The sequence below is a fragment of the Dipodomys merriami genome, unplaced genomic scaffold, assembly GCF_024711535.1.
Source record: "Dipodomys merriami isolate MVZ:Mamm:240054 unplaced genomic scaffold, mDipMer1.0.p SCAF_554, whole genome shotgun sequence".
Taxonomy (NCBI): domain Eukaryota; kingdom Metazoa; phylum Chordata; class Mammalia; order Rodentia; family Heteromyidae; genus Dipodomys; species Dipodomys merriami.
This window is the reverse complement of record NW_027206129.1, coordinates 43988-66028: the sequence shown is the minus strand read 5'-3', so window position 1 is coordinate 66028 and position 22041 is coordinate 43988. Positions and strand designations below refer to the sequence as shown.

General features: G+C 39.3%; 1 protein-coding gene across 2 annotated transcripts in view; it reads left to right on the top strand.

The window, feature by feature from the left end:
• Nucleotides 1–22041, top strand: part of LOC138811982 (scm-like with four MBT domains protein 2) — a 151204-nt gene that overhangs the window by 114239 nt on the left and 14924 nt on the right. For both annotated transcript variants that reach the window (XM_069999924.1, XM_069999925.1), the window contains exons 12-16: nt 4700–4813; nt 8014–8056; nt 10291–10361; nt 11737–11876; nt 17713–17822. In XM_069999924.1, the coding sequence (XP_069856025.1) occupies nt 4700–4813; nt 8014–8056; nt 10291–10361; nt 11737–11876; nt 17713–17822 (478 nt within the window). The remainder of the gene's footprint in view (nt 1–4699; nt 4814–8013; nt 8057–10290; nt 10362–11736; nt 11877–17712; nt 17823–22041) is intronic.

Below are 22041 nucleotides of genomic sequence, written 5' to 3'. Positions count from 1 at the left end.
TTTCAAGCCCAGTGGTAGCTTTAAGGTCTTTAAACGTGTGACTTTCATGAGGTCAATCAAGCTATAAGAACAGTCTTTTCTGGATGCATGAAAAAGATGCTCAAGATGAAGAGCTACTTATGAGAAGAGACCTTACAGGTTACAGACTTCATTTCATTCAGGAGGGTGATGTTCGGCGACACCAGCAGTCTTAAAGGAGAATGGGACTTGTTTGGAGGTTATGAATGAGAGGCTTTAGAAGGTGTTGCAGAGGAACAAAAGCAAATTTGGGGGTTTTTAGCTGCCACTGTGATGGGTGTGACTTCAGAGTGACCATGTTCTCAAGATGCTGATGCTCTGGAGAGAGCCTGAGCCTGCCCACAGAGCTGGCATTGATATGGCTTCTTCTCTGGTGATAAGAGCTCTGAAATGGGATCTGGGAAGGGGATAAATTGAGAGTGGCTCACTCCCAGTGAAAGAAGGAGGAGAAGGAATGGAAACTGCCTGCCTCATGTGCTTTCTAAGGCCCTGGAGCCCAATCACCCAAGTTCAAATCCTAAGCCATTCACTTGCTAGGTGCTTCATTTCTTGTACCTCGATGTACACATCTCAAAAATGGGGATAGCAAGGCTCCTGTGTTCTAAGGGTTGTTATGAGGATTAAACTTATGGAAAAGTATCTGCTGTATAATAAGTGCTGCATTTGTCATTGTGGGAATTCTACACACATACACAGGTTACATACACACACACACATACTTCATCAACACACAATTCCATTTCTACTGTTTTTGTTCAGACAACACCTGGATCTTGCTAGCTATGGTGTTGTCCATCTGTATTCTCTAGGAAGTTGGCTGCAGGGCAGAGGATACTCAAAAAGCCACCACGTAGCTTAGCATTAGTGGTATAGAAGGCGTACAGCCCAACCTCCTCCCCACATCTCACTTGCTCTTGGAGAGTCTGGCTCACTTTGCATTTTTCCTACCTGTTCTCCTATCTCACCCTTGAGCCCCTGAGCATTCGCCCAGTCTTTTGGCTTTCACTGGGGGATATTAACACAGTTAACATGCTCCCTTCTGCACCCCATCTTTCTTCCTGTCCCAGCTTTTTTCCAACATGAAGAGGTTCCGATTCTGTTGCCAAAGAAGATGGAAATCACTTACCTTCCTTCGGGTTGACTCCTAGCCTTTCTCCTCTCACATCCCTCATGCCTGTGGCACTCCCAAAGCATCTCTATTCTCCATTGCACCCATGTCTGCCCTCTTTTCTGTGGTTTGCTGCAAATGAAGTAATCACTTGGCATTAGGAGTTTGATAGGATTGAGTTGCTAGGAAGGCGTTAAAATGTCCATATGCACCATCTTCCCTTCTCCTCTGATGGTATAGATAGAATAGGTAATCAACTCTGTTACGACGCCCAGTGTCAGTGGTTGCATTGAGCTCTACCAGTGCTCTTGCAGTCACAAGTGCAAGTAGGACTGAGTGGTCTGCTTCATCTGAGGACGACATCCTGAAGAGATAGGAAATTGCAGAATTATTTTAAGAGTTCCATTGTGATTCTCACAAGTTCACATGCTCGTGAATTTACCCTGGCAGTAGGGAAAGACTTCTTTTAGCAGTGAAGCAATTCAAAGCAGTTTAATCTTACTCTCTTTATGAGAACATGCCTTTGATTAAACCAACCTCAGTGGCAATGCCGCCCTTAGGTACGTATTTATGCAAGGCTGCATTTATGTGCATATTGATGCAATACCATATATATGTATGAGACTTTTCCTTTCTTCTCTGGATGTCTTTTGTTGTGTTGTTATTCCAGTAATCCAGCAGGTTGTGATTATAAAACAGGCAGTTTATTCACAACGACTTAAAACTCATAAAGTATCTTTGGTCACCATCCACCCCTCCCCCCACTCTTGGACCCCCATTCTTTACCCATCATGTTCCTTTCCCACTGACACCCACTGTGTTCATATTTTGCATTCTTTGCAAATTTACTTCATGCACATACAAGTATATGTTATTCTCCCATTTAAAAACAGACTGCAGTAGACAATCTGTTCTTGAGGAACAAGATTCTGTACCCTGCATTTTCTTATTACATGCTATAGTTTGGAGATCTTTATATCAAGAGGTTTCTCATTGTTTTATATCTATCTATCTATATATCATTGCAGATATATATATATATATATATATATATATATATATATATATGTAGCTGCATGATAATCTGTCATTTGAAACTAACCTACTTTTTCTGTTGCGGGAGTTTTCAGCTTCCTGATAGGTTTTGAGGTGTTGGTGCTGGGTAAGAATTGTTTGAATAGATTCAAACTGACAGGATATAGACAAGAGACCAAGATTGAGTATGATTCTGTGCTTTTCATAAGGGAGTTTCTAAAAAAATAAATTGATAAATATGAAAGGGATGATGGAAAAGGTAACACTGATCAAGAAGCATGATTGAATTTTAACTTATTTGTACAACTGCTTGATTTTAAAAACACAGGAAAAAGAAGATAAACACTACACCTATTGGTGATGAATGAAATTTCTGCCTTTTCATATGTAATATTGATAGTCCTAGAAGAAGCAAGAAGGTGCATTGCACACATTTTGAATAGATTGTTTTGTAAGCTTGGGCCCCCAAATCTTAGAACACAAGAGTTTTCTGTAAAAGATTACTCAGAGGTTGGCCAGATGTATCTAGATTGGTAAAGCTAATAAAAAGGAAATAAAGAATTGATACCTGCCATCCAGGATGAGATTTCAAACGTGTGGGGTTGGGAAAACTTGCCTCAGTGATGAATCCTTCATATTCCCATTGGCTCTTACGCAATAGCTAGATGTGGGGTAAGAGAAAGACAGGACTATAAGCTTTTTGAGGAAAGGATAGCTGACACTTCTTTAACTCATACATAATTTGTTTAATTGGGTGATCAAAGAATTTGTAAGTATTGAAAAGGCATCTGTAATGATTTACGAATGTATACATTTCACAGAAGTGTATATATTAAAACATTAATATGATGTGATGTTTGAACTAACAGAACATTGAGACATGAAAGTCAACATTTGGGATGAAATTTTAAGCTATAAAGTCCACTTTATGCCTCCTTTGAAGCACTGCTTTTCATCTTATTTATAGCTAAACATCAATCTGGGAATACAGATGTTTCTGGCAGTTAGATTTAACATTTTGGTAACATTTCTGAGAAAAAAATGATATTTTCATGACTCCAAAAGAAAATTAGGAATATATCCAATAGCTCTTTCTGTGGTGAATTATATATACCTTTTAGGCACTTTTACAGTTTTAATCACTTCATTAATAGTAGGAAAAAGTTTTTTTTTTGCCTTTTGTCTGTTTTATTATTTGATGACTCATTTGACAATTACTCTATATAGTTTAAAATCATACAATATTAGACAGAAATGATTTCTACTTACCTTGGTTGAAAAGTAAGTCCTAAGGCCTGCCTTCCATTCCTTCAATTTACATGCCCTGCATATTACAGGATCAGCAAATGGGAAGTTAATTTTAATGGAAAATTTAATCAGCAAATAGAAAATTAATATTAACTAACATGGTTTAATATTAAATTATAAGTTTTCATTCATCAGTTTTCTTCCTTAGGATGAGCAGTTGGAACTGATGTAAGTTAGGAGCATTTTATGTTGTACGAAGCTACTTAGTTTCTGGTAGTCTCAGAGTTTAGGGGAGATGAGAAGATATGAGATAAAATTCATCAGATGTTGTATGGTGACATGATTGTGTGGCTGGGTTTTCTTTTGTGTTTTTATCCTCGTCCTCAGCAAGGAAACCAGAGCACTCTAGATTAAGTGGTCAGAGGCCAAGAGTCACTATCTGTTAATAGAGCTCTTACCTTTTGATTTCTTGTTCAAGATTTCTTCCCTCAAAGTGGCTGTTTTTTGTTGTTGGTTTTTAAATTTTATTTCTCTTGAGAGCTATCGATTGGGTGTAGGATTTTTCTTGTAACTAATGGGCTAGATTCCACATCACTTCTCTCCTTAGCCAGTGTGCCTTGAAACTTTTGTTATTGCTTAATCCAGATTTCTGGTCCTCTTCAGAATTTCCTGGCTGTGATGCCGATTTATCACAAGGCATCATTTTGAATTAGACACCCTGTGTGATGATCAGGACCATCTTGTGGGGGAGGAACCCCACATTCCTACAGAAACGACTAGTGCGTGCTGATACAGGCCCTGGGGGAACTGCTTCTCCCCTCCCCCCGCAATCAGTGGGGGTCCCATTTAGTAGCTGCTTCTAGGTGTAATGGTGGATGTTTAGTTAAAGGTACTTCTACACTTGGAGTTGAGTGAGGTAGTCGTGGTGACGTGCATGGCACCTCAGCCCCTTATTTTCACCACATTCCTTAAGTTTCATAGCTTCTCTTAGGAAAGGGAGCACTTCTGCAATATCTGGATCCTGTCTGAGTTTCCTAAGAGTCCTCCCTCTCCATATTCAGGGAAAAATAACTTATTCTGCACTCCCTACTTCATTTGAACTCCCCTGTATTCTGTTACAATTCAAGCATTTATATCCATCAGAAGACCATAGACTACTAAAAAGTCCTATTTCCCATGCTGTTATCATTGTTTTTAAAGCCATCACAGCAATGTATTTCTCAGATGCTCTGTTACTTCCTTCTTCTCTTTCTTTGTTGGTACCTATCATCTTGGCTTCTTCCCATGCAGGTCTGCAGACTCCTGTGCCAGAGGTCATCGTTGATGTGGAATCCATGGATATCTTTCCGGTGGGCTGGTGTGAAGCCAATGCCTACCCTTTGACTGCGCCCCACAAGACAGTCTGTAAGTGTGGCCCATAGAAGGTGGAAAGCATCTATGATCTTGGTGAAGAAACAATGGGTTATAAACAGGCAGGATGTAAAAACAAAGAGAGGCTTTAGATGTTTCAAAGAGTACCAATATTGTTGTAGTCTTAATTACCCTTTAAGTATCTACATGAGATGGACAGGACATTTGAATATATTCCACAGGCTGACAAATTGAATAAGAAGGCATTTAAAGGACACAGAGAGCCATAGCAAAAAATACCCAAAATCTTCACTCCCAGTTTTATATGAAAGCCATTTTTTGATTTGGGGGAAAAAACTCAAATAGCGTATTTTTGTATATCATTTCTTTGAAAAAATGTTTTTACATGTAATTTCCCCCAAAGGAATTATACTCACTCTGTCATTTACTGAAATAATATCAAGCCCACTTAGCACTAAGTGATAGGTGAAATTTTATCTAGACTTTATAAGTAATACATGTATTATCTCATATCCTTTTGAACTCAGAAATAACAGATAAAATCAGTATTAGTAATTGACCAATTCAGCATGCACCCATACACACACATTCATAATTTATACTTAGGCACATTTAAATACTTAGAATAATAGTTTTTTGTTTTACTTTTAAAGATTATTATTATCTTTAAGTAGTTGTACAAAGGGGCGTCTGTTTAACAAGTAAGATATTAACAAGTAAGATATTAACAAGTCAGAGTACAATGCATCTTGATCAATGTCACCCCTTCCATCCTCCAAAATTTTAATATACATTATTATAGATCATTATCAAATCATATGGCTTAAAATATTCTATCTTAATACATCTTAGCACTTACTATTCCACTTTAATGTACATCAAGGGTATTACTTAAAATTCATGAAGCCTTAACAATAATGGGTTTCAACATTTTGTTAGATTATGATTCTAGTAGTTTCCTTATGGATATCGAGTGCCAGCTCTATTTCTTTCTAGCAACCAATTCTATGGCATGCTACTTGACATTTCTAGGATTTAGCTGTAAACAGATTCCCAACATAGCTGACTTCTCATTCCCTGCTCTCTGCAGTTTTTGCAGTGTTCCTTGACTCAGTGCTCACTACATTATCCTCATACCTGACTATTGGCTGTACTCTCTGAGTACACAAAGAACTTGGATAATTTTTAGTGGGGGATGAAGAGAGATCTCCCTAAGAATAAATATTTTATATTCAATGTGTTTGTTTTTATTTATTTTGTATACTGTGATTTGAATACAGGAACTTGTGCTTACTAGAATGATACTATCCAGAGAACCATGCTTCCAGCCCTTTTTTGTTTTTGTTGGTCGTGGGGCCTGAACTCTCTGGGCCTGGGCACTGTCCCTCAGCTCTTCAGCTCAAGGCTAGTGCTCTACCAGTTGAGCCATAGCACTACTTCCCGCTTTTTCTGCTTATGTGGTGCTGAGGAATCAAACCCAGGGCCTCATGCATGCAAGGCCACTGAGCCACCTTCCCAGCCCCAACCTCCAGCCCTTTTTGACTTTTTTGGTTTTTGTTTTGTTTTTGTTTTGGGTTATTGGGCTTGAACTCAGGGCCTGGACACTGTCCCTGAGCTCTTTCACTCAAGGTTCTACCACTTTGAGCTGCAGCGCCACTTCCGGTTTTCTAGATGTTAATTGGAGATGAGTCTTACGCAGTTTCCTATCCAGTCTGGCTTTGAACCAAGATCCTCAGATTTCAGCCTTTTAAGTAGCTAGAATTACAGGTGTGAGCCACCAGCACCCTGCTTGACTGGTTGTCTTGGAGACAAGGTCTCACTTTCAGCCTAGGCTCATTCCTGGATCATGGCCACTACTCTAGGCTTGCCATCATAACTAAGATGACAGTCACCTACCACCACACCCAGCTTCTTCTGTTGAGATGAGGTCTTATACACTTGTCTGTCCGGACTGACCTGGAACTGTCATCTTCCCAATGTCAGCTTCCCATGCTGCTGATACAGTAGCATGTGCCATTGTATCTGGTTCTTGATGGAGAGGAATCTCACACATGTATGTTTATACTGGCCTTGGGCTGCTCTCAGCCTCCAAAGTAGCTAGGATTATAGACATGAGTCACCGGTGCCCAGCCTTAGAAATACCTTTGCTGGGTTTTCTCACAGGGTTGGAGCTCCATTTCCTTTGTCCTTGTCCCTCAAATAGGACCTGGTATCTTAAGTCTTTTCCCTTCCTGGAAGCAAAGGAATCTGGAAGGCTGCACGTGCTTTTGCTTTTTGGAATAAGTTCACATGTTGGTGAACACATATGCAATAGTATTTCCTGGTTATTTCCCATGCTGCTTCCAGGTATATTGTGATTGGTTCCTCACCCAGATGGCACCCAATCAGGTCCCCAATCCTAGTAACAAGACAGAGAGTCAGACAGGGGCTATACATTCCTTTTTCACCTGGAAGATGAAAAGTTGTACTTTGATACTTGGTATATGAATAACTGCAATTGAATATCAAACAATGAGTGAAATTTTATATTTCTCTTATTGATTCTTCCATTTATTTACTTATTTACTTTGCTTTAAGGACACAAACTTGCACTCTTTCCTGCCAGCTTTAGAATTTTCAGTAAAACCTTATGTTTATGTTGGAAGATGCAGGATTATTTGTGTCAAGATAGTGGCAAGAGCCCTAGTCTGGTTTTGTTAAGGTGATCTTAATCAATTAGAAAGATAAAGTGTCAATGTTTTTGTCAATATGTGGCTAGCCACTAACAGTTCTTCCTGTAATTCAGTGTTTCAGGGTTTTTTTTTTTCAGTGTTTCAGTTTTAAGTGCATGCTTTTTAGACTAATTTGGGAGTCCATTGTTATAAAAGTGGTATTTGTCTTAATCACAATTTCTGTGGGAAAAAAATTCTGGATCATCATACTTGGGACAGTTTATCTTAATATGTATTTTTGTGAAGTATAGTATGAGAGCTCCTTTTCTTCCCTAGTAAGCAGAGCCTGTGTAGTGGTCAGATTAAATGTGCTAATTTTTATTAAGCTCTTATGTCCAATGAGTCTGTATCTGTTTTATGTTCAGAGAAATGTATATAAAAGTGTGGCTTGACTGAAAAATGGTTCAGTGTTTAAGTAGTATTTTTAAATGGGCCTACTATTACACTATGCCATTTAAAAAATGTAGTAGTCTCACTAACAATATTATTTTCTTGTTCTGATTCTTTTTTTTTCCTTTATAGCACAAAAGAAGAGAAAAATAGCAGTTGTGCAGCCAGAAAAAAAGTATGTTGGTTTTTCTTTTCGTTTTGTTCTCCAAAATGTGCATGAAAAGGTGTGAAGTACCTTATAGATGAATGAATGGAAGTTTAGCTGTTTTTATTAGGGAGTTCCCTGACAGGTACACACAAATAACAAGTAACAAATAGCACACACACGTAATAAGTCATTTTCACATCTATTACATGCAAAACACAGTGCCTTCTCTGAAGAATCTATAGCCCAAAATTGCCTTTTTTCACTTTTATTTTTCTTGTGAAAGTACTGGGGCTCAAACTCAGGATATGGGTGCTGTCCCTTACTTTTTTCAGCTCAAGGTTAGCACTCTACCATTTGAGCCATAGCTCCACTTCCAGCTTCTTGGTGGTTCACTGGAGATTAAGAGTCTCGTAGACTTTCCTGCCTGGGCTGGCTTCAAATTGTGATCCTCAGAGCTCAGCCTCCTGAAATTACAGGCGAGAGCCACCGGTGCCTGGCTTTACTCTGTATTTCACATGGTCAAGATGGCTCTCTGCACTAATGATTCTTTGTGCCCCCAGTCCTCAGTGGAAACTACAGTTTAAACCTAGTTTACAGTCGCCTTTTCCTGACCTGAATTTCCTAAGCACTGAAAGACCCTATTGTTACGCCAACTCTGCTACTTCCCATCTGGGTGAACTTGAGCAGGTTGATTTAGCCCTCGGTTCCTCCATACCCTCATCTTTATTAAAAACTAATTTCTCTGAATTTGATGAAGATTAAACTTGATGACATGTGAAAAAAATACTATGGGCTTTGAATTGTTGTACCAATTTTGGTTGTAATTTAATGAGAAAAGAAGGTGTTAGAGCTAACAACTATGAGTAAGGAAGTATGTTTTCAAAGTTGGGATGGTTAGCAAGCTTTTTGTATATTGCAAAATACTTAAAATGCACCAACATGCACATTTCATATAAAGTGATTGTGTGTCTTAAGTAAAGAAAAACATATGGATGGAACATTAACTGAAAACAGTGCTTTTTTCAGATTCTTAAGTTTAAATTTAAATACATGGAAATCAAACAATAAATGCACTGTTATTTTAATAAGAATAGCAGTTTTATGGGTATTTTTGTGTATTGGTTTGGATGCGCCAGTACTGGGGCTTGACCTCAGGTGATCTCCTCTACCACTTGGGACACAGCTCCAGTTCCAGCTTTTTGGTTGTTAGAGTTAAGAGTCTCTTTGACTTTCCTGCTTGGAGTAAAATTGAATCACAATCATCAGCTCTCAGCCTTCTGAGTAGCTGGGATTATAGGCGTGAGTCACCAGCACCCAGCATTGTGTATTTATTTTAAATGCAATGAATCTGGTTTATTTACTTGATATAAAGTAGAGAGATTAGTAATAGACCTATGATTGAATGTGAATTTGAAGTCCCTGGGTTAATGGCTCTCACTGGTCACCAGCATCACTCAGTTATGGAAACGCTTATGGCTGGCTTCCACCCTCAATATTTCTGATTCAGGAGCTCCAGGGTTTGGCCTGAGAATCTGCATTTCTAACAGATGCCAGTGCTGCATGTCAGGGCACCACAATGCTGTAAGACCTCCTCTCAGGTCCCCAGTATTTGTTTAGTTTGAATTTCTGTGGTTTTACAACTGTGTGGTTGCCATTTAGCCAGCCCTGGGGACTCCTTAGTTTCATAACTCACCTTTTTTTCCCCCCCTCCCATGGTACATTCTTTCAAATGTAGTCAGCAACTGTTTAACCAAACTGTAAAAGAGTAAAGACTACTTCACATTTGAAGAATCACCAGTTTGTAAGCTTTGGTGTGTCCATAACCCAGACAGAGCTAGAGGTCAGGAGAGAGGTCAGAGCTAGAGGTTACCAGAAAGCAATCTCCAATGAGACAAGCCACAAAGTCTGACTTTAGTTTAATGCTAGTCAAATCGAAGACATAACTGAGGATATTAAGTACAGTTGTGTAATAAGACAAGCCGTGCAACAAGCTAGAAGGAAAGAAAGATACCCAGCAGGCACAGCCATTCAGCTGTGCCCTGGCTTTCTTAGGGTCATCAGAAGATCTGAGAACAATTATTCTGAAGAAATCTTTTTTTTTTTTTTTAATCTGGTCTTGCTGGTGCTGGTCCTGTGAACATGTCCCATCTTACAATGCTCTTAGTTTGATTTTTGGAGGAGTTATTTTCCATTATGAAAATACCGTTCTCCTTACACTTGTGTTCAGTGATATTTTGTGGTTGTTTTTTCTTTATCCACAGATTGCCGTCCACAGTGCCTGTTGAGAAAATACCTCATGACCTTTGTTTATATTCTCACCTGGATAATCCAGGTGAGTAGACTTTGTCCCTTCCCAAAGTAAGACATGCTGTAACTGTAGGTCACTACGAATGTATCTTAACTTCAAGATCATTTTCTTTTTCTCTGTTACTACTCATTCACAAATATATACCATTAAAAAAAATCCTGCTGGGTGCCGCTGGCTCATCCCTATAATCCTAGCTACTCAGGAGGTTGAGATTTGAGGATCATGATTTGAAGCCACACTGGATAGGAAAGTCTGTGAGACTCTTAACTCTAATGAACTACCTAAAAACCAGAAGTGAAGCTGTAGATCAAGTAGTAGAATAACAGCCTTCAGCAAAAAATAATAAAACCTCATGGACAGCATCCAGCCCTGAGTTTAAGCCCCAGAAACTTTTAAAGACACATACAACACAAGCACATACAATCAAACACATAACAAAATTTCTAAGCTGAATTCTCTGTACTTCTTTTTACTTTTTGGTCAGTAGCTCTAGGCAGGTGATCCAGTCGATAGAAAAAGGAGCCATGTGCTCCTTGGATAGTGTCATCCAGATTAGCACTGTGTGTCATTAATCATCATGCAGAAAGGGAAAGCTTGAAATAATCACTATGAGGTATTTCTTTTTTTTTTTTTTTTTACATTTTTAAACAATTCCACTTGAATTTTTAACCCAATGATTATTATCCTAAGTCCCTACTGCCTTTTAAACAGTTGCTTAAAACCTTTTGAATTTCAGTAGCTGGTTATATGTAATATGTTTTATAAGCTATAAAGGTTTACATTTTACAATCTTTCAAAAGACACCCTGGTGCTTGGATTTGACCACCAAATCTGATAGTATATACCTTTGTCCGCTTAGTAACACGTGATTAAGAATAATGTCTTCTAAGACCTGATTTCTAGATTTAGGAACTGTGGGAGGTAGCAGAATCTCACAACTGCTATATTGTAAAGTAAATCCCATCTTTGTAAAAAGTTTTATGAGTATAGTTGTGTTTGTCCTGGAGTTGTTTGGTGATTCTTTGTTTCTTTTTGTGTCTCAAAATACTTCTTACTTCACAGAAAAGTTTGTTTATAGGATGGAAAAAGAATCAGAACTTCTAAGATATTTTTAGGGGCACAAAATGTCCTAATGTTAGGAAACAGTGTAATTATTTCGAGAGAAGAAAATCATTTGTTTTCTCTTACAACCAGGAACTCAAGTGACATCTCCTAAATTAGCTTTGCAACAGTGCTGGCTCTCATGGTTGCTGGAGTTCCCTCTCTTTTATAACTCCAGATATTTTACCAATCAGGAGGCTTCAGAAGCTTCTTGAGTTGGGTCCAGGGCTTGTTTGGAGGGACCTAAGCCCAGAATTGCAATCCTAAGCATCCACCACTTTGTTCTTCCCCACCGCAGGAACTGTCAACGGGAAGTACTGCTGCCCACAGCTCTTCATCAACCATCGGTGTTTCTCCGGCCCATATCTGAACAAAGGGAGGATTGCAGAGCTACCTCAATCAGTGGGGCCTGGCAAGTGTGTGCTGGTGCTTAAAGAGGTAAAGTACCTGCCCCTGAGCGTGGTTAACTCATTTCAACAGGATCTTTATGGTATAGACAGTTCCTGCAGCAAATACTAGATAATGAGTTCATTCAGTTCACACTTACCAAGCACTTCCTTGTTCTTATCCTGGGAGCTCAAAGTTAAGAGATGCAAGATAGAGAAGTAACATTCTTTCCCAGAAAGACTCTCAGCAGACACTCTTCCCTGGATTAATGGGAAATGTTGCAACAACCTAATAGATTTGAGTTGATGTTTTGTGGGAATACAGAAGATGAAAGAATCCCCAAAGGAAGTCTCAGGGTTGCTTACAGAAATTTGGGGAACATCCATGGTTTTCCTTAGAAGTAGTTACTTGGCTTCAGATATTTGCAAGTATAAAGTTTGTTTTTTGCAAAGAAGAGTGAAGTGTGAGGCTCCAGGAGCCCCTTTGCACTTTGTCCACATCATCAGCTTACACCCTGGGTCCCTGGCAGCCTGGGTCCCAGACTAAGAGAAGAATGTTAATAGAGGGGAAACCAACTAGTTTGTTACTCTTTTTCTTCTTTCTGGAACTACAAGAAAGCTTAAGAGAAAGGCACCTGGTGTTCATATGCTGCAGGAAACTTAGTGATGTCTTGAGCGTCTGTGAGTTTCTCCCTTCTCTCAGGGTAACATCCCATGGATGTGAGTTGAGATTGCCAGGGAAGGAATGAGACCTTTATACTTACCTACGATCCTGAGAGCTAGTGTGACAGAGGGGACAAAAGAAATGAGGGTCGATCATACATTTGCTTTATGGAAGCGGGAATCTTGCTCCTGGCAGAAGAAATACAGATAAATACATAAATAAATTCTGTCTCACCTACTTTTGTCTGTCTGGCTGCCAGTAGGCAACTCATGCATCTGTCTCCCTATCTTCTCCCATCATCTAGCTTTGTTTGTCTATCATTGGTCTGTCTTCATTATCATCTGTCTGTCGCTCTATGCAGCATCTCTCCATCATTGTCTCTATCCATATCTCTCTGATCTATCTTCCATCTATCTTCTTCATTATCTTTGCTCCCACATCTACAGAAGTCAGTGATGTGGAGACTGTGGGAGCCAGTACTGCTTTCTGATATTTCTTTTTACTTGCAGCCTCTCTAGAGGTTCACATACCAAGGTGCTCATTCATTCAGCATCCTGTAGATAATTACTAACTCAAGGAACCACTGATGAAGGGAATACAATCTTATTCATTAATTTCTTTAAGTTCTAAGTAATTATGATGCCAGGCACCATGCCAGATCTTGGAGTCTTGGTGAATAAGATCTATAATCTGTACCTCGGTGTGCTGCAGAAAGGAGGGTCCTAATCTTCCCCTCTCTAAGCCAGCCTCATTCTAACAAGCCCACACAAGTGCAGATACACTGGTAGGAGATGCGCACAGCTATGTTAGAGCAATGCTTCTTCAGCTCTTTTTCCTTGAGGGTCAGGAAAATAGTTGTAAGCAATTTTTGAACTTGGAACCCAATATCATTGGGTGTTTTTACACAAATGAGGATACAGAAGTTGTCTTCCTAGAGAAGTGCCCCTCTCTGGGCCTCCTCCTTCATTTCTAGACTCTTGTTAAACTTCATACGTCCTAGGCTTTCTTTAGCCCTTTCTCACTGGCTGGCATGAGTTGGGGAGGGGAGGGGGGAGTCTGTTGACACCAGGCATCTAGTAATTGTCTCTCACTTTGAGAGTCTTCCATTGAAAATGACAGACATTAACCAGTCTGGTTAGCAGAACTTTGAAACATGGAGCAGAAAGAGGTCAGGCAGATGCACTGCCTTGGGGTAAGGGCCCCAGGCTCATCCTGCACTGCTTCACTGATGAGTGCATCTAGGTGCCAAAGAAATCTGGGGTGGGGGGGTTCATGAGGCTGGAGCCACATTTGCTGGCCCCACCTGGCCCAGTCCTAGATGCCCAGCTTCAGGTAGTTACATGATTCCCCAACCCCCACCAGAAGTTAAGCGACCACTGGTTCTGATCACCTTCAATCTCGTCTCTTAAGTAAGAGCTGAATTTGCCTTCACTTGTTTTATTTCTGCCCATCATTCGTCCATTTAACCATTTACTTCCTTAAAAACCTGAGGGGTGACAACTTGTACTTCTCATTGTTGCAATGGGTCCACCTGTATCCTTAAACGACTTGTTTTGTCATGTCGAAAACGAACTTTACAACTTTGGTGGGGGGGGGGAGGTTTGGGGGGGGGGGCCTTGGGGGGAGGCTGGGAAGGGATGTGAAGGATAAACAAAGGAGGAGGCTGCAATGTTTGATAAGAAATGTACTCATTATCTTGCCCATGTAATTGTAACCCCTCTGTACAGTATGTTCACAATAAAATAAAATAAAATAATAAAAAAAAACCTAAGGGGTACTTTGAGAGCAGCCATAGATTTGTCAGTAGAATGGAGCGAAGCTGAGTTGAGGATTTGGGGTCCCCCTATAAAAGACTTTGGAAGATCACACGGAATAGAGGGAAAATCTTACCCAGCTGACTCTAATGCAAAACCGTCCCTCAAAGATATTCTGTTGTGCTTTGCTTGCTGCCTCAAGTGTCTGTTGATTTTTACCCCATTGTGAATGATCTGCGCAGCTCAAGTGTACACATACATAGCAAAGCCTGTGAGGCAGGAGAGCGTTGGGTGTCAGTTGCCAGAGTTTGGGAAGGATGGCAGAAGAAAAGCACAAACTGTGCTGTTAGGGCCTTCTTTACTATTTCTACATAAAGAAGACAAGGGTACATTTGATGATCTTTTCCACTGATATGAAAGAATAGGATTTCGTAAGCAATGAAGATCAGTAGCAAAAGCTGTCTTCTGGACCTCCATTCACATAGATTAGTGGTATCTAATAAATTCTTGGAATGAATTAGTCATTCGTTTTTAGTGAAGAGAAAATAATTTTTATCTTCACTCATGAGAACATACTGAAACTCTTATAACAAATAATAATAATCATAAATCTATTAGATACTACTGCTGCTGTTGGTAATAGCCCAGCTGCTGGGAAGGGAGCAGTATGAAGTTAATTTCTGGGTGCTTATGGCCTAGGAGGGTGGACAGTAAATACCTAAATACTATACTTACAGTAAAATGATCAGCAAGAGGACCAAACATGATGAGAGAAAGATGCTGTTGTATGGAGTGTTTTCAAAGATCTCTGTGATAAGGATGCTTTTAGACAAAGAATGGACTATAAAGATATCCCAAGTGTGTTTGTCAGCTTTCCATCATTATAAGAATACTTGAGATGATCAGATTATAGAGGGAAAAGGTTTATTTTGACTCCCAGTTTCAAATATTCCAGTCTGTGATCAGTTTCTCTGTTTGCTGTGGAGCCTGTAATGGCAAGTAGGTGGCAGAGCCCAGCGACCCACCTCATCACCCTCCCAAGCACCCTGAACCCTGATCACCTTCGCAAGGGCTGGATCTTCCTTGCTTGACCCTCAAATTTTACATTATTATTATGATTTGCCTAATACAAATTTGTCTTGTATGGGGAAAAGCTCCTAGATTTATTGACCCATCTTTGGTTGCCTTGCCAGGACTAGACCAAACAGTTTTGGGCTTTTTTTGTTGTTGTAATTTTTGTCAGTCGTGGGGCCTGAACTCTGGGCCTGGGCCCTGTCCCTCAGCTCTTCAGCTCAAGGTGAGTGCTCTACCACTTGAGCCACAGTACCACTTCTGGTTTTCTGGTGGTTAATTGGAGATGAGAGTCTCACAGACTTTCCTGCCCTGGCTGGCTTCGAACCACGATTCTCAGATCTCAGCCTCCCAAGTAGCTAGGTTTACAGGCATAAGCCACCAGTGCCTGGCTACCAAAACAGTTTTGAAGGTTTTATATGGGCACTGGGCCAGGTATTCCTCATTCCTGCAAAATACAGATTTGATACAAGCTCACTCCAACTAAAACAAATTGTTGCTTTTCTCTCATAATATATTAGTTGTATTGTCAAAGCTCATAGAATTCACAAACTTTATAGACCATGATAATGACAATTTGCCTTGTGAAGGTTAAAATGTGTTTGTGACTTTAACTAAGTATCACTATCCCACCATTCTGTGAAATTTGTGAAATTTTTTAATCACTTCATCTCAATAAAAAATTATTTTTAAAATGAAGAGAAAAAAACACAAATGAGAGAGAGGTTGCATGTAGAAGGATTTTCTCAACATGCTTCGTGAACGTCAAGGATCCAAAGAGGCATTGCCCTCCAGTGTGTGTTTCTATCTGGAGATGCTCAGCCCCTCCTACCAGTTTTGTATTCCAATGGTTGATCAGCTGCAGTAGTTCCATCCATCTAGCACTGGACAGTGAGCAGATTTCTCCTTAATTCCTTTAATGGGGTAAACGTCAAACACGAGGACATCACGTCATAGAAACCCTGAGGCTCACGTCCTCATGACATGCTCTGTTTACAGTCACAAAATGTATTCCAGTATGCAGCAAAGAAAAGAATCCATTGAAATTTTATTGCCTGTTGATAAACACTTGGTGTGTTATTGCAGCCAGTTCTAATTAGATTTATTTTTAAACTCAAGTTTCTGAAATGGTACTGACAGTAAACAGTAAAAATCAGATGATTATTTTAATACAGAAAACATGTGCGCCACAACTGCCTGGATTGCACCACCCCAGCTGTTTAGTGCCACGGCTGAGGTAGTCACAAAAGTTGTGGGTAGTTAAGGGGCAAAATGCTACCCAGGCCAAAGTCAACTGCCACGCTGACTGTATGGTATAACATATTTTCACATCAGATCTTTAGAGTTAAATGAGAAAGCTTTGTTGTCTTCAGAATTCAATTAGTAAGTGATTCAGGCCACTTATATTCCTAAACATACATCTATTGCCTTTTATTTTTGCTGGACTGATCCCTACCAAAAACAAATACACATGCTAGCTTAGCACCTGTCCACGTAATGGCACTAATGCGTACCTACCACCCCAACAAGCCATTTCCCTCATCCACTCAGTGGCATTTTGCTCGGAAACATGAACTGTGATCTGTGAGCCTCCATACTCATGACTTGTTTATTGAAAAGTATGTACCTCTGGGGTCAAAATTCCTAGTTCTTTTCAGTAAGAGAGTGCATAGAGAGAAGTACCCAGAAGCATCTTATCTCTCTAGAGCTTACCCATGTAACTCTCAGAATTCAGATGCCTGGTGTTTCTAGAGGCCTCATGGTGAGCAGTGGCCACCTGCATGTTCTTTTGGACTTAGGACTTGGAAATGCATTTCTGAGAGCATTGTGCTCATATTCAAGGTCCATTCACTGAGCCCAGCATTAAATGATTTTGCAGAAAATTCATTATGCTCCCTAGCACAGTCCCTCAAATCTCCCCAGATTTCAGACAATATTGTCTCTAGCATATTGTCTCAGTTTCATTGGCTCCTTCTAAAATGCATCTTTCAATGTAGAATGAAACTCTCAGTAACCTATCCTCCTGGTGGATCATGTACTGGAGAATAAGAAGCTGCCCTGGGAAGGACTCGACTCTTTTTTTTTTTTTTTTATCTGCAAGAGTTATCAAGAATTATTGAGCTCCCAAAGTTCCTATAGCTAGCAAGGTCCCACTCTCCTAGCCTGAGGGGTGGTGACTTTTACACCCTGGGAATGCCTACATGGCAGGTCATCTCAACATTAACCCATAGAATCATCTAGCAAACTTAATCACAGCCCTTCAGTTAACAAGAGAGCCCAGTGAATACCTCTGAAGTGTCAGCAGTGTGGTTTTTGAAAATGCTTGTTTCTCCAGGAATGAACGAGATTGAAGTGCAGTGAGGGTTATTTTGTTTTTATTTTTGTTTTTATCCCAACAGGTTCTTAGCATGATAATCAATGCAGCCTACAAACCTGGAAGGGTATTGAGAGAATTACAGCTGGTGGAAGATGCACACTGGAATTTTCAGGAGGAGACGCTGAAGGCAAAGTAAGTGTTTTCAGTTCTGGAAAACAACAGTTTTTGTAATATTTCACCTGCTGTGTTAGAAGCTCTCATTCTTTATTTTGACATAGCCCAGAGAAAAGGAAATAATTTGAAGGTCCATTATTCTGCCATTCCAGAATGACATATACTTTTTGTGTGACTTACAAATGTACCACTGTTTTTGTCACATGTTACAATTACCGTGAGCGTTAAGATTTCGAAAATGAAAAGATTTACTAAACTGATACTTTTTTATGTTACACTTGCAGAATAAAAAATTACTCTCTGTGTGAACCAACAGATTGGTTTAAAAAAGGAAAAAAGAATAAGAAAATTGTATTCCTTTTCATTATTATATTACATTCATTAACAGATAGTAGTGTTTGATATTGTGACAGAGGTTTGTTAAATACAAAGGTTCTCTACTCTGGGATTGAAAATTTATAAAGATAAAAGGAACTGGTAGACATTTGTTTGGTTTGAGTCAAATAAAATGGCAGTCAGTGGGTTCTGAGTTGACATGCAGTTGAGTAACTTTCTTCTTTAATTTAGAAATAGGCTAATTGGAAAGATGACATGTTTTGCTTGGCTGTAAAAGAAAGAAGAAATAGCCCTACTGTGCTTGAACTTGGTTATTGAGGAGGTCAATAGGAAAAGATCCATTTTTTAAGAATGTCTTTCTCAAAATAACTTGATGTTGAATAATTGTTTGGTGTACTGAATAGCCTTTAAATATTCATTTATAGTTTTCCAACAGAAAAGGTGTGCTGGTTGGCTTTCAAAAATCTTTTTCTTTTCTCTTTTTTTTGAATATTTTTATTATCTTTAAGTAATTGTACAGCAGAGTTGCCATTCAACAAAGCAGTTTGTGAGTACAGTGCATGTTTTATTTTCTCTCTTTCTTTTTTCTTTTAGTTTTTGCTTGTCCTGAGGCTTGATCTCTGGGCCTGGGCTCTGTCCCTAAGCTTCTTTTGCTCAGGGCTAGCTCTCTACCATTTGTGCCACAGTGCTACTTCCAGCTTCAGCTGAGTAGTTTATTGAGCATAAGAGTTTCACAGACCTTCCTGCCCTGACTGGCTTTGAACCTTGATCCTCATATCTCTCCCCATGGAGTAGCTAGGATTATAGGCATGAGCCACCAACACCCAGCATATGTTTCCTTTATAAAGTACATGGGTTTGATAGGCAGGTGCTGTACCACTTGAGCCCTTCCTCCATCCCTTTTTGCTTTTATGTTTTATTCAAATAGAATCTTTACTTTTTACCCAGGCCAGCTGGACCACAATCTCGCTACTTATGTTTTTGAAGTAGTTAAAGTTACAGATGTGAGTCACCACACCTGGCTACATTTATATTACATTTCTAATATATTTATATAGAACAACTAAGAAACAATGCTTTAAAAAAGAAGCAAACCACTTTCTGATATATACAGAACCCTTATGCTTTCCTGTTTATAATGAAAATTGGGAATTCTTAATAACTTGTCTGACCAGTAGCAGTTTCTTCTATAGTTAATTCATCCTAGTTTCAGGTAGAAATGGTGAGATATTTATTAGGCTTTTACACTAACTCATTGTCAATAACCCCCCACATAGCATCCCAGAGTCTTCTTAAAATATCTCTGTAATTTTGATTCTCACATGCCACTTAAGGTGTTATGATACTCTGCCAAATCACAAGAGTGGAGAGAATATATGTAATTAAGAAGAGTCTTCATTTGCATAAAATGGTATCCTAATGGAAGGAGCTGCACATAGCTTCATTCCCAAGTGATATTTGATGAGCTTCATCCATAGCTCAGAAACAAATTGTTTCCTGCCTAACATTTGGTATTTCTCTTTTTTCTGTAAAGGGGAAGTGACCAGCCAATGTAGGATGTTTCCTCCTAATGTCACTGTTGGGCTGTTAAAAATCTTGAGCAATCTTGGTTATACACAGAAATCCTTACTTCTTGTTTTAAAGCTTTTCTGTAAGATTCAATACAGCTTAGATAACAACACTCACGGATGCTGAAATAGTGACAGTACAGAACTCTTAAATTCCATTAAAAGCTCTCCTGTTCCTAAATCAGCCAGAACCTTGCTCCATGACAGTGAGAGTTCATTTTGCAAATGTTGGCACTTATTTTCATGTTACCAAGTCGATCAGAGCTTTTATTAAATCCAGCCCGATATAATCAAAACAGACACAGGGCAATTCCAGCCCTGCTGAATTGTAAAGACAAAGCATTACCTCTTATATCAGAGATGACAGGGAGTTCCAGAGCGAAAATCTTACACAGCCGCTTCTAATGAGGAAGTGGCTGTCTGAACTGGAATTCAGCTACACCAGATCATAGGGGCCACCCCAAGCAGCTGCTAATGATGGCAGGTTTAGAGTCAGCATGTGCCTTGCTGTGACAGTCTTGCATGGTGCATCACCTCTTTCCTCCTGATAGGAAGTGACAACTTTTGTAGATTGTGACAACTTTGCTATATTTTCTTTGGTGCAATCAGGAGGAGAACAAGACGCCTTCTTTCCATTTTGCTGAAAGGCCAAAGTGTTTTCTGTCATGGATAAATGAACTTAGCGGAAGGAAGAGCTGCAGTTAAGACATGCAATTGCATTGGTTGTTGTGGGGCTGGAATTATAATATTGCAAGGAGTTTCTTCAGGAAGTGAGGCTGTAAGATGATCCTCAGAGCAGTATGAGTGCTCTGATTCCCCATCCGGGATTATTACCTGTTGTTTTCTAAAGATTAATGAACGGCCCATTTATCTGATAGGATGAAGGTACTTCCCAAAGGATTTTTGACCTGTAGATAGAAGGAAAACTACTCTGTGTACACATATACTCATGTGTAAATGTGTAAGTGGTGTTTTTCTTTCTATTTGTCCAACTAACCATAGCTTCTAGGCAGCTCAGGAAATTATTGCTGTATTTGAACAACATGTAAAGAGCTGTATCATTACTCCTCAGTGCGTATTTCAAAGCAAAAAATAGACTTGCTGCAGTGTATGGATTCTGATACATATAGTTCATTTCAGCTGCTCTGCAACAAAAAAGTTTCCTGCTTTCTGATGAATGTAGTCTTTATAAATTGACCTACATTATTTTAAATTTCAAGAGGAGAAATTTAGGGCTGTACCTTGGGGGAATTAAAAAAATATTCCTAGGTGTGTTAGAGAAATGTAAACATGTTTTGCATGTTATAAAATCTTGGAGGAAAAAAAAAAGTTATGTGAACTCCTCTTAGAATAGCATTTGTGATGATCTTCAGAAAAATGAGGTGGAGACTTACCAGATTTTCCAGCCCTTTGTTATGAGTATTTAGAATATTTACTGGTATCCAGTCAATAGTATTAGATTTCATTATCTTGTAGGCAGTTGCAAGGAGACAGCATCAGATCTTGACCCTCAGTGAGTCCTGCACTGCTTTACAAAATAACTTAGGTCTGTCTCTGCTATAAGCAATGAACATGTTTTTATGTTTTCACTCTTTTTGTCTTGCTGGTGCTCAGTCCAGTCTATATTTTATGAACAGTAAGTGTGATATTTGGCTATCACGTGATTCATGTGAAAAAGGATACCTACACTGACCCTCTGCAAAAGCTAGTCACATGTTAATTCTTCCTTACCTGGTTCAGCTGGGGTGATTTGCCTTCCTGCGCTGAGTGTGCTGGGGCTTCACCCAGATGTTCCAGGGTTGCCACATCTGTAGCATAGAGCTCAAACCCCTGTCTCCACTACCCTGGAAGATTATATTAGGCTCAGATGAATGATGAAAATTCCATTTTTACCTGTATTGGGGGTGTAGCTCAGTGGTATTTTTCCAGCTTGTATACAGCCTACTGGATACTTGTCCAGCACTGAAAAAAATATTCTATAAACACAGTTATATGCTATCAACTCACAACCATTTATTGAGGGTTTAGAGTTGCCTTTGCTACACATTTTTTGATAGGCCAGTATCTTCTTATGTTTTGTATGTATTTGACAATGAAACCATTGTCCTAATTTGTTGATTAACTCAAAGCAAGTCAGTTTATTGGTGCAGGCTAGAGCTGGATATACAAATACTTGTTTCTTTAAATGTTTTTTTAAAATATTAACAGAGGGTTTATGTGTGTGCTAAACCAATAGTGCTCAAAAATATTTGATGGAGAGTGTGTGGTTTAGTTAGCTTACTGTAACCAATTTACTACATTTATTTATTTATTTTAAGCATTTCTTTGGAAAC